Consider the following 14,868-nt stretch of genomic DNA (forward strand, 5'->3'; position numbering starts at 1 on the left):
TACAAGGGATTCAGAAACCTGGTACCAAAAAGATCATCAGAGCAAAATCCAGAGACTGATCTGAAGGAAAATCAACAATTACTTAGGACGTGTAATGACAAATACAACACACACAGCAGAAACGATATAAAAAAACATACTTAGAAACATACCTCACAAACACGTCCACACTCTTTAAGGAAGTGAGTCTAAACATTTCCTGACCGATTCAGGAAAAAGAAGCGTCAGCAAGAACCACATGCCATGTGCACTCACGAGGAGCACACGTTCTAAACCTATCAGTCACCCTTAACTCCTTGGTAGACTTAGGGCCTCACCCATAGCAGCTGAGATGACAGCCACACTCAGGCCACTGTTCCCCATGCCCAAAATCAACCCTGGGAAAATTAAAGGAGTGAAAAAAACCAGTATGAACAAAAGCAGAAACTCACAGCAAAGGAAGCCCTGAGGGACACCATGTCTCCACCGGCCTACAAGCTCCGTGGGCAGAAGGGACCAGGCCCTGGAGAGGAGACAGGTCTGTAGTTGCAGTAAGGGAAGCTGTCAGGTTGGGAGGAAGGATGTGGAAGTTCAGCCCATGTTTCTTCCCGAGTGCCCAGGGACAGGGAGTTTATACTGCTTCATTGGAGAGATGGGAGGTGGAAACTCAAGAGCACACGCACCAGAAACATGGGTAACAACCAGACGTCAGAGTTGGTGGTGGCAGTGTGAGTCCACCGGCTGCGCTAAAGCAGCTGAAACTTCAGCAGCGAATGAGGACTGGCCCTAGTTAACGGTCATCTTAACAGAATATAAAGCATGAACTAAAATAGAATAACAAGACCAAAGTAATTTAACATGAGGCCAGAAATTCATTCAGAAACGTTCTGGACAATGAGCCTCATGTCCACAAAGAGAGATCACACAGTGTGAGCGCACAGGCTAAGGAGCCCCTCACTCTGCCTTTTGGGATGTTGTGCACCAAGATAGAGGACAGGGATGGAGTCACATCAGAGAAGGGATGTGACTCTGCCTGCAGTCACTGTGAGAATCTGAGGGAGGACGCGGAGCTACACACCGTAGGGGGTATGGGATCCCACAGGATCCCCTCTGTCCCCTTACCACACGTACCTGCAGCAGCCAAGCTCGGGAGGCGACAGGCAGCTGTGGCCAGGTGAGGTGTACATGCATTTCAAAGCTGGGCTCCGGGAACTGACATCTTTCAGGTGAGGAGTTGGCCTCGTGTCACGAGAGAGGAGGTAGTGCAGCACCTACAAGGAGTCAAAGGAAGGCATAGAAAGGGCTGAGAGGGGCACTCACCAACCCGACTGTCAGACCTGGGGGAGACCGTGTCACGGTAGTAGGCACAGGCCCCCAAATACTCCCTCCTGGGGGTGCTGAGGGGAATGAGAGGCTTAGTGGGAGGTCAGCTGACTCAGCTCAGCAGAGCCTCAAGTCCCAGGCCCAGCCCTGTGGGACTCTGGGCAGAAGCAAGCTGGTCTCTCCCCCGACTGCCCTGCCTCTACCCACAAAACCCCTTCACACCAACTGTACTGCTCCCCCACCTCGAGTGGGAGGTCCGGTGCGCAGGACCCGAAGTAGCCCTTCCTAACTTCTGCCTATCCATGCTGTGGGTGGCGGCGGAGGCCTTGTGGGAGAGCTGCTGTCCTGATAGAGCACACGGACAAGCCCCACGTCTCTCATCAAGTGCTGAGGTGCCAGGCGTCTGGTGTAAGAACTGCGAGGATGTGCCCCCAATACCCCCAAACCCCTTACCCCAGAAAAGAAGCAGCCACACAGGCCCGGCCCCACCTGCCCCAACTCGTGGTCCCGGGAGGACTCGGCCGGGCCGTGAGGTCCCAAGTCCAATTACTTTCTGCATGGGGGCCTCAGGGACCAAAGCTTGTCCCAGTGCCGGTGCCTTTGGCTCAGCTCAGCAGAGGGAGAAATCCCAGGCCCTGTGGAGGGAAGAGGGGCCCTCTGGGAGGAATCAAGGGACTCCAGGCCCTGAAACAGGGGCCACACAGAACCCTGCTCTTGACATCAGCCTCGGAGGATTTGGGCATGTCTGAAGACTCAGGTGCTTCCTCACTTTGCTCTCAGCAGAGTCATGGAGGAGGGGCCGTGGTGCATATGTGTGTGTGTGTGTGTGTGTGTGTGTGTGTGTGTGTGTACGTGCATGTTCCTGGCAAGTGGTGGAGGGTGGCTGCAGGTCTGCAGAGGGAGGATTTTCCGATCAGGGCAGGAGTGGGGATGAGTGTGTCATCTGTCCCGTCCTGTCCTGTCAACCCTTAAAATAGGACAAAGGTCCGCCAGGCTGAGATGTCACATAATGTCCCATAGCACACCTCGGGGAGCTCAGAGCTTGGCTCTTAAGGTACAGCAGGGCATCAGTCAACAGGAACAACGGTCCCAGGACCAACATTTGACCAATGTGAGGATTCGCTGTCATTCTGAATAGCCACAAACCTGTGTTACGAAAACCCTGGCATGCCTACCTCCCGGGTTCTCAGGGCTGAGTACAGGCTGATCGGGAGGTCAGGGTCCCTGGAGGCACCCTGAAGAGGCAGCCTTGACTAGGACCCAGGCAGCGGTGTTGGGCATCTTGAGGCCGAGAGTGCACACGCCCTCATCTCTCTCCTCCGCTTCTTTCCCTGCCAGGTGTCTGCACGACCTGCCCTCCTACCCACGACCGTATGTGCTGTCGAAGCCGGGTGTCAGAATGTCTCTAGAGCCCAAGAGTAAGCACCACATCCAGGAGAATAGCCTCCAGGCCAAGCGGGACACCCAGGGTCCAGAAGGTGTCCAGCCAGCTGTGGCAGCAGATGATGCAGCAGAGACGCCCTCCTCACCCTCCATTTCCGTGTCTGCTTTTGTGTCTGGCTCCAGTGGCTCTGCCCTGTGCTCACCTGTGGGCGTCTCTTCCCAGTAGCCCAGGAAGGTTCCGCCAGCCAAGACAATCAGGGCACAGGCCACTCCCAGGCTGCAGTGCCCCTGTGCAGAGCTGGTGAGCACGTGATCACCAGGAAGGTCAACAAACTGGGGCAGTTGCTGCTGGAGAAGTGTAAGACCAAGGGGCAGGTCACACAGGCAGTGCTGCTCAAGATCGTCAGGAGGAAGTACAGGCACCTATTCTCCAAGATCTTCAGGAGAACCTCTGAGCTCATGGAGCTGCTCTTTGGCCGGGAATTGAAGGAAGCCAATGGCAGACGTCACGCCTACACCCTGGTCAGCAAGCTGGGCCTCCCTGATGATGCAATTCTGAGCAGCGATAGTGTGTTGCCCACCACCGGCCTCATTATGTTGTTGCTCCGCGTGATCTTCATGAAGGGCAACCGTGCCACCGAGGAAGAGGTCTAGGAGTTCCTCAACATCATGAGAGTCTATGTCGGCAGGAGGCACCTCATCTTTGGGGAGCCCCCGAGGCTCATCACCAAAGAGCTGGTGCAGCAGAAGTACCTGGAGTACTGCCAGGTGCCCGACCATGACCCTCCTCACTATGAGTTCCTGTGGGGTGCCAGGGCCCACACTGAAACCAGTAAGATGAGGGTGCTCGAGGTTCTGGCCAAGATCAACAACAGGGTTCTGAGTTCCTTCTCCAACCTGTACAAGGAGGCTTTGAGGGATGAGAAGGAGTTTTTGGAAGCCAGAGCTGCAGCCAGGGTCACTGCCAGGGCCGTGGCCAAGAAAGCCACCAAGGCTGCTGCTAAACACGCTGCCAGGGTCGCCTCTGCTGCCAAAGTCTCTGAGTCTTTAGGGGCCTAGTTCCACAGGTCCTTCCAGGTCTAGGTAGTGCTGGGGAAGCTCTGAAGTTTTGTAGTAGGAAGAGAGTGGCCAGCCTCTTAGTCATTTTAAAGTAGTAGGTCTGTAGGGAAGCAAAACATTTGTTCTGTTTGTTTTCCTGTTGCTTAGAAGTTACTTGTAGCTTTCTTTTTTTAAAAAAGTTTTCAAATATTGCACCTTTAAATTGAAGTTTTGTTTTATAGTCTAAGGCTTTTAATGACATGGATGTCACATATATTACTATTTAGGTTGAAAATTAAGAGTTTTGTTATTTGTAAAGAAATTGAATAGGCTCCAATATTTCCTTCATGCTACAGAACAAAGTAACATGGAATTGGAATAGGATTTTTCATGTAAATGTGAAAGAAACCTGTAGGAAAAACATTTGGATCACAAAATGGTTAAATAAAAGTAAAAGCTGGTTAATTCTGTTTGCCTTATATTCTTTTTGCTCTTTGCTTGTAAAATTAAATATTGTATATCTAGGCTACCTCAGCTTATTCTATGAGAAATTAAATGGTAACAAATTAGACATTGTGCCCATTCCATTTTTTTTTTTCAACTCTAGCATTAACTGAACATCTACTCTTTGGAAGGCTCCCTAATAGTAGTACAGATGGTAACATAAAGAATATCAAGCCATGGCCCATAGATCTGCAGTCTAGCAGCAGCTATCATGTAAGGCTGACTCTGCAAGAAAGGTGTCAGAGATGTGAGGGCCTTGGCCTGAGAAAAGCAGCCTCTAGTCAGCAAAGCCCTGCTAGCAGTGAACATGAGCCCCAGAGTGAAGACTCAGTGAACTCAGCGAAGAACTGAGAGAACCAGACACCCCCACAGCCTTGCTGGCAGCACTGGCATACCTGGGCATTGTTGACCCAAGGTGATATACTTCCTCATAGGGTGTCACAAGGGCGTGAGGGACGTAGGGTCTAAGGCCAACGATGGCAGGATTCCCAGCTTTTTCCAGAGGCCAAGGAGAATACCCTGAGGATAAAGAGAACCAAATACCCCATCACCGTGGGAACACCATACAATTCATTCCTTACTCAGCCTCAGGAGACCAAGGACAGGTATATGGTCAGATGAGGAGACCCTCACTTCCTCCTTCCTCCTAGGGGTCCTTGGTGGCACTGGCCTTAGTATTCTGGCCTAAGGGCAAGGGAGGGAGGAATTCCAGGCCATGACAGGGGTCAGAGCCAGGCCCACGGGACTACGCACCACTACCCCCAGCAGAAGGGATAACAAAATATCTGGGGCAGCCCTTGGTTTCAGGCCTTGAAGAACCAGGGCAAGGCTGTGTAGCTCAAACTCCCCCAACACTTATTTATATCAGGTCTTTGGGAGGTGAAACCCTTAGTTTGAAGGTGCAGCCACCATTCATTGCAAGGGGGGGGGGCTACTAGGCCCTAAGTGGAGCCAAAGTAAGGATTCTTAACAAGGACTGAGGATCCAAAGGAGACCAGGACAGAAAACAGCTCACCGAGCAGTCAGCACTGGGGGCACGTGGACAGGGGTGATGAGGTGGGGACCCCCTGCACTCCCTTCTTGTGGGTCCTGGGAAGCTTTGTGATGTCAACCTCAGAGCAGCAGAGGGACCAGGTCCCATGAGCTCCCAGAAGTTGAGCGATGGCCTTGAGTGGGAAATAAGAGACTTCTCAACCTAGAAGACTGCCAGCCCCTGCTGTCACCCCAGAATGCCTGAGGCAGGGCTGGCAGGATGTAGCCTCACACTCACTCCAGTTTTCTTCACAGGTTTCCCAAGGGACAAGCTCATGAGAAGTCCCATCAGTTTTTAAAGCAGTGGCCCCAGGAACCCTGCAAGTGTCGCCTTCCTTACACACGCCAGCTGAGAAGGTATTTCCACTCTGGAGAAGCACCACCTTTCCAGCGTTCCTCCTCCAGTGGGCCGTCATCACCCGTCCTCCTCTTCACACTCATGCCTGCTGGCCCTGACCACAGAGTCAGAAGAGTAGGCGGCACACTCGTGGGAAATGCCCCCGGGCCCGAGGATTCTCCCAGTCACAGATTTCAGGCCCTTGCAGCCAAAGAAGAGACGCCTTCCTCTTCTGTTTCAGAGGGGAACCCCCAGCCCTCATCATCTCCTGTCTCAGGCGGTGCTTCCCAGGGTGCTTAGAGAGTCCCGTGCACACCATTACTTCTTGGGGCATTTTTGGTATAAGATCTAATGAAGGTGATTAGATCCAGGGTGAGGAACCGTCACGTTCTGCTGAGGTCTCCCTTTCTACTGAGTGATCACAGGGTGTTGCTCTAAATATGAAAGTGTGCTTGTTGGAGCAGCTCCTTCCACAGAAGCATAAAATGAAGCAGCCCGTTATGAAGGAGGACATGCTGAAGATGGTCGACGAATAGCACCCAGGCCGATTTGCTGAAATCCTCAAGACAGCCTCTGAGCACATTGAGATCTTTCCAGTTGACTTTAAGGAAATCAACTCAACCAGCCACTAACAGGACCTCGTCAGAAAACTGAAGGTCCCCACCAATGGGAGGGGGTGTGCTGGCAGGGGCTTGCTGATGCCCAGCCAGTCTCCTGATGACCGTCCTGGGTGTGATCTTCATGAAGGACAACCGTGCCTCTGAGGAAGACATCTGGAAATTCCCGAACATGGTGCAGGGATATGCTGGGAGGAAGCACTTCATCTAGAGGCAACCCAGGAAGCTCCTCACCCAAGCTCTGGAGTCCCTGGAGTACTGCCTGGTGCCTGCCACTGATCCTCCATGTGGTGAGTTCCTGTGGGTCCCAGGGGCCCATGAGGAAAACAGCAAGACGAAACTGCTAGAATTTTTGGTGAAGGTCAACAAAAGGGTCCCCAGTGTCTTTTCATCACCAAATGAGGAAGATCTGCACGGTGAGAAAGAGAGGGCCCGAGCCAGAGCTGCAGCCGGGGCTGGCACTCTGCCGCAGCCGCTATGAATTCCAGGGCCCTCCCCAGCAGCTTCCACAGCCCCTACTGAAGTTTGAGACAGTTTTAGTCATCCTGTAGGAAAATGTGATACCACAATAGGGATTTTCAGGGAAGGAATCCCACAGTAAAATAGCTGGGATAACGGAATAGAGAAATAAAACAGATCACCTTTGAGTTTCCTTACTCCCTTCAGTCTTTCGCTTTATAAAAGTAAATGATTTACACCTTGGTGTGCTTAGCATGTTAAAGAATGTAGGAGATATTAAATCTTAACAAGTTAGACTTTCTCTTTATTCCCCAAACATCAGTTGAGTATCTGCTCTTTGGAAGCCTTTGTATTAGTGCTGGGATGATAAGATAAAGCCCGAGCCTCTGCCTATAGAACTTCAGAAGCTAGGAGCTGCCATCACAGAAGGAAGATGTTGCGATATCCTCTACGACTTACGAGAAAGGGTGGGAATGAAGGTGTCACAGGTGAGAGTAGTAAAGTGTAAATTCCTTAGGCAGGGTACTTTAAGTTTCAGGAAGCTGCAAGTCAATACATGCAATGTAATTATAATTAAAGTGCCTTATGGAGTAGATGTGACTGTGGGAGTGCCGAGTAGAGGCCAGACCCTCAGATGATGTGTCTCAGAGCTGAGGGAAAAAAATCTCTGAATGGAAAACTACACTGTGGTGTAAGGTCTAAAATTAAGGTCCAATGTCAGGTGCTCCTTGATACTTGGAGAACCCAGCAGGGCTCTGAATTGCCTAACTGCAAGTTCTCCTCCACACTGTGCACATGCAGGAAAGGTCCTGTAACAACCAACCATCTTTATCAAGGGAACAAGGCACAGACACATCTTGCTTATTCCTAAATTGCAAGTTTTTCTTGCCTACCAGTTGGTGAAATTTTTCAAACAAACCGATTACTTGCTCCCATGGGGACAGGGGATTGCCTCATCCTCTGATACTGCAAACCCTGCCTTCCACAGGTCCGTTTATTTTATTTGTTCCTGAGTGCAACCCCATGTTGTGCTAGGTAGCACATGGTGTTCCCCCCTGAATCTGTGCATACACTTGATTCATAAACACCTGTTTGTCTCATCTCTACAGTGTCCAGTGTGTTTGGACACCACACAATCATACTGGGGAAAATCTTTCCTCACCTCATGGGGTGTCTAGGAGGCTGTGAAAACATACTACTGTGAATTACTTTGGCATCATAGATAAGCCAGTAAGAAATCTTCATCTAGGGCAGTGTACTCACTTGCTTGGCTAGGGCTGCCATAATGAAATGCCACCAACTAGGAGGCTTAAACAACAGAAAGTAATTTTTTCCTAGTTCTGGAGGGTGGAAGCCCAAGATCAAGGAGCTGGCATTGTGGTTTTGTCTGAGGCTGCTGTCCTTGGCTTGTAGCCCACCTCCCATCCCTAGTCCTCTGCCTTCTTCCTCAGCTTCCCCATCTCATATCACTCCTGGGACACAGACTCATTTTCTGTAAAATTTGCAAGTAGAAAAATTACTCAAGGGTTTGCAGGGATGTGTCATCCCCCGAGAAGCCCTTCATTAAAAAGACAGGCACCAAGATGAAGATCTAGATGAATGTTGACTGAGTACCACGCCCAAACAGCGCGTCAGGTAGAGTTCCCTCACCTCCACTGCCGGGCTGATTTCTGCAAGGAAGGTCTCAAGGAGGTGAGGGCCTTGTAAGGGCAGTGGCAGAGGGAAGTGCCTACAGTATTAAGGAATATAACTGAGAGTCCTGTGTGAACTTGAGGGTATTCCACCCCAATACAGAAGGTTCATCAGAGATCCCACCCCTGCTGTCAATGTACAGCAACTCCGTTATAACTGAGGGGGGTAGTAGCGCTCCCCAGAACATCCGGGTCACCAGAGATCCCGCCCCTGCTGTCAGTCTAGGGAGACTCCGTTATAACGGACGAGGGGAGTAACGCTCCCCAGAATATACGGGGCAGCAGAGATCCCGCCCCTGCTGTCAGTCTAGGGAGACTCCGTTATAACGGACGAGGGGAGTAACGCTCCCCAGAATATACGGGGCAGCAGAGATCCCGCCCCTGCTGTCAGTCTAGGGAGACTCCGTTATAACTGAGGGGGAGAGTAGCTCCCCAGAACATCCGGGGCAGCAGAGATCCCGCCCCTGCTCTGAGCCTTGAGAGAGAGACCCCGTTGTTGCTCACTGGGAGAGTAACGGTCTCTGACTTCTCAGGCGCCTGAGGAACACAAGTTTGCGTGAAGCGGGAAACCACACAACAGGCAAGTGAAGTCCCAAACCCTACCAGGAGTTACGGGGAAGGGCCTGAACAAAGGATGAGAGAACCCCTCACTCCACAAGAGTGGTGGAGGCGGCTCCTTGTGCCAGTCGTAGTGCTGTCCTGGGAAGCTCATCAGGCGGAGGGAGAGTTCTGCCTAGAGGGTCTCGGGAAGGTGAGGAAGGGCCGTAGTTTAAGGGGGCAGCCCCAGGGCAGCAGAGGGAGAGAAGACGCCAACAAGGGTGTAGGTGAGGAAACATAGGCTCAAAGTTTCACCAAATCCCGCCCACCTTCCTCTCCGACCCAGACCCCCCCCCCAACCCGGTGGGCCGTGTAGAGGAGGGGCAGGGCAGCAGCGAGCCAGGGGCTGTGGGAGTGCCGGGGGGTCGTGTGTGACGCGTGGCCCAGGAGGGGGTGTTGTGTGGGGGCACAGCAGCCGGCTGGGGGATGGAGAAGGGGTGCGTGGTGGGGAGTGGGGTGGGTCCCGGCAGTAGTTGGGTGGGGGGGGGTGTGGGCCGGCAGGCAGCGTAGTGCTGGGGGTGGCATGGCGCTGTGGCAGGCTGGGGCGTTGTGGGTGGTTGGCACGGTGCTGCAGCGGGCACAGGGGTAGTGGGGCACGGCAGCGGTATGGGTCACCGCAGGGGGCTGGGGACAGTGTGGTGGGGGTGTGAGGGACATGGCAGGGGCTGGGAGCAGGGGAGCTCCGTGGCGGCCAGCAGGGTAGGGGGGTGGGGGGGTGGCCCACAGCAGTGGGCTGGGTGGTGTGGTGGCCAGCCGGGTGTTGGGGCAAGGTGGTGGCCCGGGTGGTGGGGGGACTGTGTTTAAAGTGGAAGGTTTGTCCTCTGAAACTGGAGGATTTCAGGCCTTTCTATGAGTTTAGGTGAGGACCATGATGTGTGAGGAGAACACACAAAATGAGGGTACACGGAATCCATCCCCTGTTCTCAGCCCTGGAGACCATGGGCGGGAGGGTCTAGGGGCAGGCCACGACTCACATATCCTCCTGGGGGTTCTCAGGAGGTGATGAGTCCCAAGCTATGCCTCGGGGAAAGACTGAGGGACAGTCCACCATTGAACAGATCACAAAACATTCTGAGCCCCACCTCTGCACTCAGAACGTGAAGGCTCAGGTCAGGGCTGTCAGGCTGAGGCTCAACTTCACTTATTTACATTAAATCTAAGGGAAAAACGGTACTTTGTGTGAGGGTGCTGCCAGCAGTCGGCCAACGGGAGGTGTACCAGGAAGTACCGCCAGACCAAGCACCCTACACGAGAACTGCGGACCCGAGCGGCTCTTGAAGGAGAGTGCTCCACCTAACTCTCAGGTGGGTGTCCCCCGACTGGGATAGGGGCTAAGGGACCCCTTCTTTTGCTCCTCTTGGTTCTCCGGGAGGTGTTGGCGTTGGGGCACCTTTACAATAGCAGAATAGAGGGGGCCTAGGACTTGCCAATAGCTGACATTACACTCTTATTGTGAACTGAAAACACCCCCACACCCAAGAACAGAGGCTCCCCACTGGCAGCCTCTGCTGTCACCCCAGTGTACCCCAGATGGAGCTAGCAAGCTCTCATCTCAGGTTTCCTCCGAGGTCCTCTTTGAGGTTCTCAGGGAACAGGATGACCAGAACAGGAGCCCTGTGGGGACCTAGAGTAGAGCCCCGTGGAAACTTGCAGAGGTGGCCTTGGTTAGAGCCACGGTGATCTCCCAGCTGAAGGGGCTCACATCCTCGCATCTTCCCTCCCCCACGTATCCTTACCTGCTCACAGCCTGCCCAGACTTCTGCCTGCTGTCCTTGACCAGAGAGTCATTATGCCTCGGCGTCGGAAGAGCAAGCGCCAGGGCCGCCAGACACAGCAGCAGGCCCAGGGTGAGACCCAGAGTCGTGGGCATGCTCAGGCCACCGCAGCAGCAGCAGCAGCAGAGCCCACTCCCTCCTCGTTTCCTCAGTGTGAAGATCTTCTCCAGAGTCTGCCTGATGTTGAGCCACGTAGCACTGGCCAGCAGCCTCAGGAAGCACCACCTGGCACCACGGCATCTACTCACACTACATCTGATGAAGCTTCCGACGACGAAGATCAGGATATGCCAAGGACTGCTGAGGTCCCACACGACACTGAAGGCTCACGCAAAGTTTATTACGTCAGTAATGTTATTGACCTGTTGGAGCACTTCATTGTGCAGAGGTATAAACTGAAGCAGCCCATCCTGAAGGAAGACATGCTGAAGATGATTGGCAAAGAGAATGAATCCCAATTTTCTGAGATCCTCAAGAAAACCGCTAAGCGCATTGAGGTATTCTTTGCTCTTGACTTGAAGGAAGGTGACTCACCTAGACTATCGTATGACTTGGTCAGCAAATTGAAACTCCCCAACAATGGGAGGGTGCGTCCTGGCAGGGGCTATCCAAAGACTGGTCTCGTGATGCGTATTCTGGGCATCATCCTCTTGCACAACGACTGTGCTCCTGAGGAAGATATGTGGAAATACCTGAGGAACCTGAGAGTATATCCTGGGAGGAGGCACTTCTTCTTCGGGGAACCCAAGAAGCTCATCACCCAAACTTTGGTGAGACTCAAGTACCTGGAGTACCGCCAGGTGGCTGGCAGTGATCCCCCTCGCTATGAGATCCTGTGGGGCCCCAAAGCCCACGCTGAAACCAGCAGGATGAAAATCCTGGAATTTATAGCAAACAGCAGGAAAGAATTTCCCAGTGTCTTCCCAATGTTTTTTGAAAAAGCTGTGCAAGATGAGGAAGAAAAAGCCCAAGTCAGAGCTGCAGCCAACCTTGGCACCACTGGCTGTGCCCAAAAGGGTCTCCCCACCTCTACTGAAGTCTGAGAATTTGGTCCTCCAGACCAAATACAACGTCACGTCACAATTAGGCTTATATTCTTAGAAATGCAAAAGAATCCCATAGGAAAATGGTTGGGGTAATGGGATAGAAAAAAAGTAAACATGAGCAATGTTAGTTTACCTGTTCATTTTAGTCTTTAGTTTAATAAAATAAAGTGATCTATACTCTGCTTTTCATAGCTTATTCAGTAAAGAAGAAAATAAATCTTAATTAATTAGATGTCATGTTGACTGGTTCTTTTATTCACCATACACTGAGTATCTGCTCTTTAGAAGACTCTCTTACTATTGGGCATGCTAAGATAAAGAAAATCCAGCCTCTACTCACAGAATTTTAGAGCTTTTGAGCTGCATGCATCCAAGTTAAGATGTTGAAATACCCTCAATGACCTACAGGTAAAGTAAAAAGAAGAGGGTATTCCTTATGAAAGCAGTTAAGTGGGAATTTCTGGAGCAAGGCAGTTCGGGACTGTCGGAAACTGCAAGTCCTCGGTAGGATATAATTTTACCTTACACTGTGTGGTGAGCTAGTTCAAGTTGCAGAACTGGTGAGTAGATGCCCACCTTCCGGCGCTATGCTTTGGAGTTAAACAGAACCCCATTTGTCTCCTTGGGTTACTATTACAAAATACAAAGGATTGGGTGACTTAGACAACTGGCATTTATGCTTTAACAGCGACAGACACTGGGAAGTCCACAATCGAATGTGACAATGGACTCAGTTTCTGGTGAGACTTTTCTTCCTGGCTTGCAGCGTCCACCTTCTCCGTGTGTCCACACACAGCACAGAGAGAGGGGCTTCTGGCCTCTCTTGCTACTCTTACAAGAGCACTAACTGTATCACGGGCACCCCATTTTCATTCCCTCACCTAAACCTAGTTACCTCCCAAATACCATCACACTGGGGGTTAGGGCACCAACATACCAATTTTGGTGAGGGATACAAACATTCAGTCTACAGTGGAAAACTGCAGCTTTGATTGCTTTGGGATTGTGGGTAAACCACAAAGAAATCGCCACCTAGGGCAAGAAAGGAGGGTGTCCATTGCCCTTGCTCCAGTGCGGAGGAACACAGTGTTCACGGGCAAACCAGGTGTTTGTGCACATTATCTACAGGGAGTTTCTGAGACATAAGGGAGATACTCCCGTGAGGCGAGATGCCAAGTGGCCTCTGTGCTGGCACTATTTGCCCAGAGCTGGGAAAGCCAGAGCCTGCTCCATTAAAAGGGCATTTTAATTAGAATATCTCAAATGTAATTTGGCAAGCTCCAAGGGAGTGCTACCTTCATGGAGCGGGGAGCAAATATAAATAGAGGTCATCGGGAAGCAAGGGTGTCTGGGGGGATGGGAGGACTTGTACATTGACACAAATTCTAGGAGTCTTATTTGTATCCAGCTGGGGAAAAAATTCCACACCTGAATTAAGTGACAGATGCTCTAAAGGGAAAAATTACTTCGTTTTACTAGTTAGGGAGAGTTTTTGGTTGATTCAGTATTCTTTGTGCAAGAATATTGCACGTTCACTGACAATTCCTGGATTAAAAAAACATTCCAAGGGAGGTGGGTGGTATGATCTAGGATCAAAATAATAATATGAAGTGCCATTCTTTAAATGTTAGGGAGTATTTGCTGGTCATCTCCCATGTGGTTTATATATACTGTACACATTGCAACAGTACTCTAAAATAGGGCTTACCACACCCACCTGGAAGATGAGCAACTTGCAGTTTTCTCAACTTTACAAGACTGGTTAGTAGCAGAGCTGGGATTAGACCCCTGGTCTGAGTTTGTCTAGCGGCCACACTGTTCACTGCCTCTCACCCCGAGGCAGACCTCTGGTCTCTAAAATCACTTCTGTTTCCGCTGTTCCAAAACGTATCTCAGGCAATAAGAAGGCACTTGTAGCCAAAGTACTGAAAGGAGGCCTATTGAAGGGGATGGCAAATCTGAGAACAAATCAAAATGTGGAGATCGTCCTCGGGTTCTATTTTCCTGGGATCTTACTGAGAGTGAACTCTGCCCAGGAGCTGGTACATTGCCAAGCTGCAGCTCTTTCCATCATTACAGCGCCTTTTCCTTAGCATTTCCCCAGTGTGCCTACCTTCGAACCCCAGAAGCTGACTGGCCGGCCAGCTCTTCCCTGTGGCTGCTTCTGAAGGCTGCACTCTGTTCTCAGTGCAGCAGACAGCCAATGTCACCTGCTCTTCCCAGACTTAGAGCATCCCGGCCACCCGGTGGGCCCTTCCCCCACGGCGGATATACAGCGTCTTTATGTTTGTCTATGTGGTAATTTGGAGATCTTCCTTTCTCTCTCTTATTTTTAAAATGTTGTTCCTTCTAATAGGTGGTTTAAATATCTTCTCATTATAAGTTTATGAATCACCTTTACATATTTATTAATGGGCGTCGAGTTTACAAGTAGGCGTTTTTAAACATTGTGAATTAAATTGGGAAACCTTCCCACTTATTTTTGATCCAGAACAAGATAACATGGCACTGTCAGAGGGTTTAACTTTGGAAAGGTGGAATAACTCACTAGTAAAATTGTTGTGATCAAAAAACAGAGCAGAACAAAATGAAAAGACTGTCGATTCCTCTTTTCCTTATCTTTTTCAGTCTGTAGTACAGTAAAATTAAATGGCATACCTGGATTTGCTTAGCTTACTTAAGAATTATGGAGAAATTCAATATTAATAATTAGATAATATGCTCATTTGCTCATTTATTCCCTTTAAATTAATTGGACATATGCTCTTTCCAATAGTCTGTGCTATTGCTGGAGGCATTAGGATTTCTGTGTGTGGGAGCAGTAATCTTATGAGGACGATGTTGAGATACTATGGTAACCCAGAGGGACAATTAAAAAGAAAGAGTGAGGGTGTTGGGGTCCAGATGACTACAGTGAAGTGACAGTACAGTATACATGCTCCAGGTCTGCTTGAGGAAATGCAAGTTCTTTAGTGAAACTGCAGTTAAGTTTAGCTATGTAAGGTAAGGCTGAGGGAGTGAGGATCTTCATTTAGTGTGTCTCAGAGGTGAGAGACTTAAGCTTGTAGTGCAAAATAACTTCTGAAC

The 14,868-nt window shown here is 50.7% G+C and overlaps 1 protein-coding gene and 2 pseudogenes across 1 annotated transcript; 2 read left to right on the plus strand and 1 right to left on the minus strand.

The window, feature by feature from the left end:
* Nucleotides 1-1,606, minus strand: part of LOC118967264 (archaemetzincin-2-like) — a 48,939-nt pseudogene extending 47,333 nt beyond the window's left edge.
* A 705-nt stretch (nt 1,607-2,311) lies between these two features.
* LOC108401806 (melanoma-associated antigen B4-like) lies at nt 2,312-3,744 on the plus strand (annotated as a pseudogene).
* Nucleotides 3,745-10,130: 6,386 nt separating this feature from the next.
* Nucleotides 10,131-11,891, plus strand: LOC108403717 (melanoma-associated antigen B5-like). Its single transcript, XM_017671043.3, has 2 exons — nt 10,131-10,264; nt 10,707-11,891. The coding sequence occupies exon 2, from the start codon at nt 10,750-10,752 to the stop codon at nt 11,776-11,778; it is 1,029 nt and encodes a 342-aa protein (XP_017526532.2). The 5' UTR covers nt 10,131-10,264; nt 10,707-10,749; the 3' UTR covers nt 11,779-11,891.
* Nucleotides 11,892-14,868: the final 2,977 nt, after the last annotated feature.

The sequence above is a fragment of the Manis javanica genome, chromosome X, assembly GCF_040802235.1.
Source record: "Manis javanica isolate MJ-LG chromosome X, MJ_LKY, whole genome shotgun sequence".
Classification (NCBI taxonomy): domain Eukaryota; kingdom Metazoa; phylum Chordata; class Mammalia; order Pholidota; family Manidae; genus Manis; species Manis javanica.

What these genes read in the sequence shown, in the direction of transcription:
- LOC108403717 (XM_017671043.3), top strand. Translation starts at nt 10,750, where the DNA reads ATGCCTCGGCGTCGGAAGAGCAAGCGCCAGGGCCGCCAGACACAGCAG.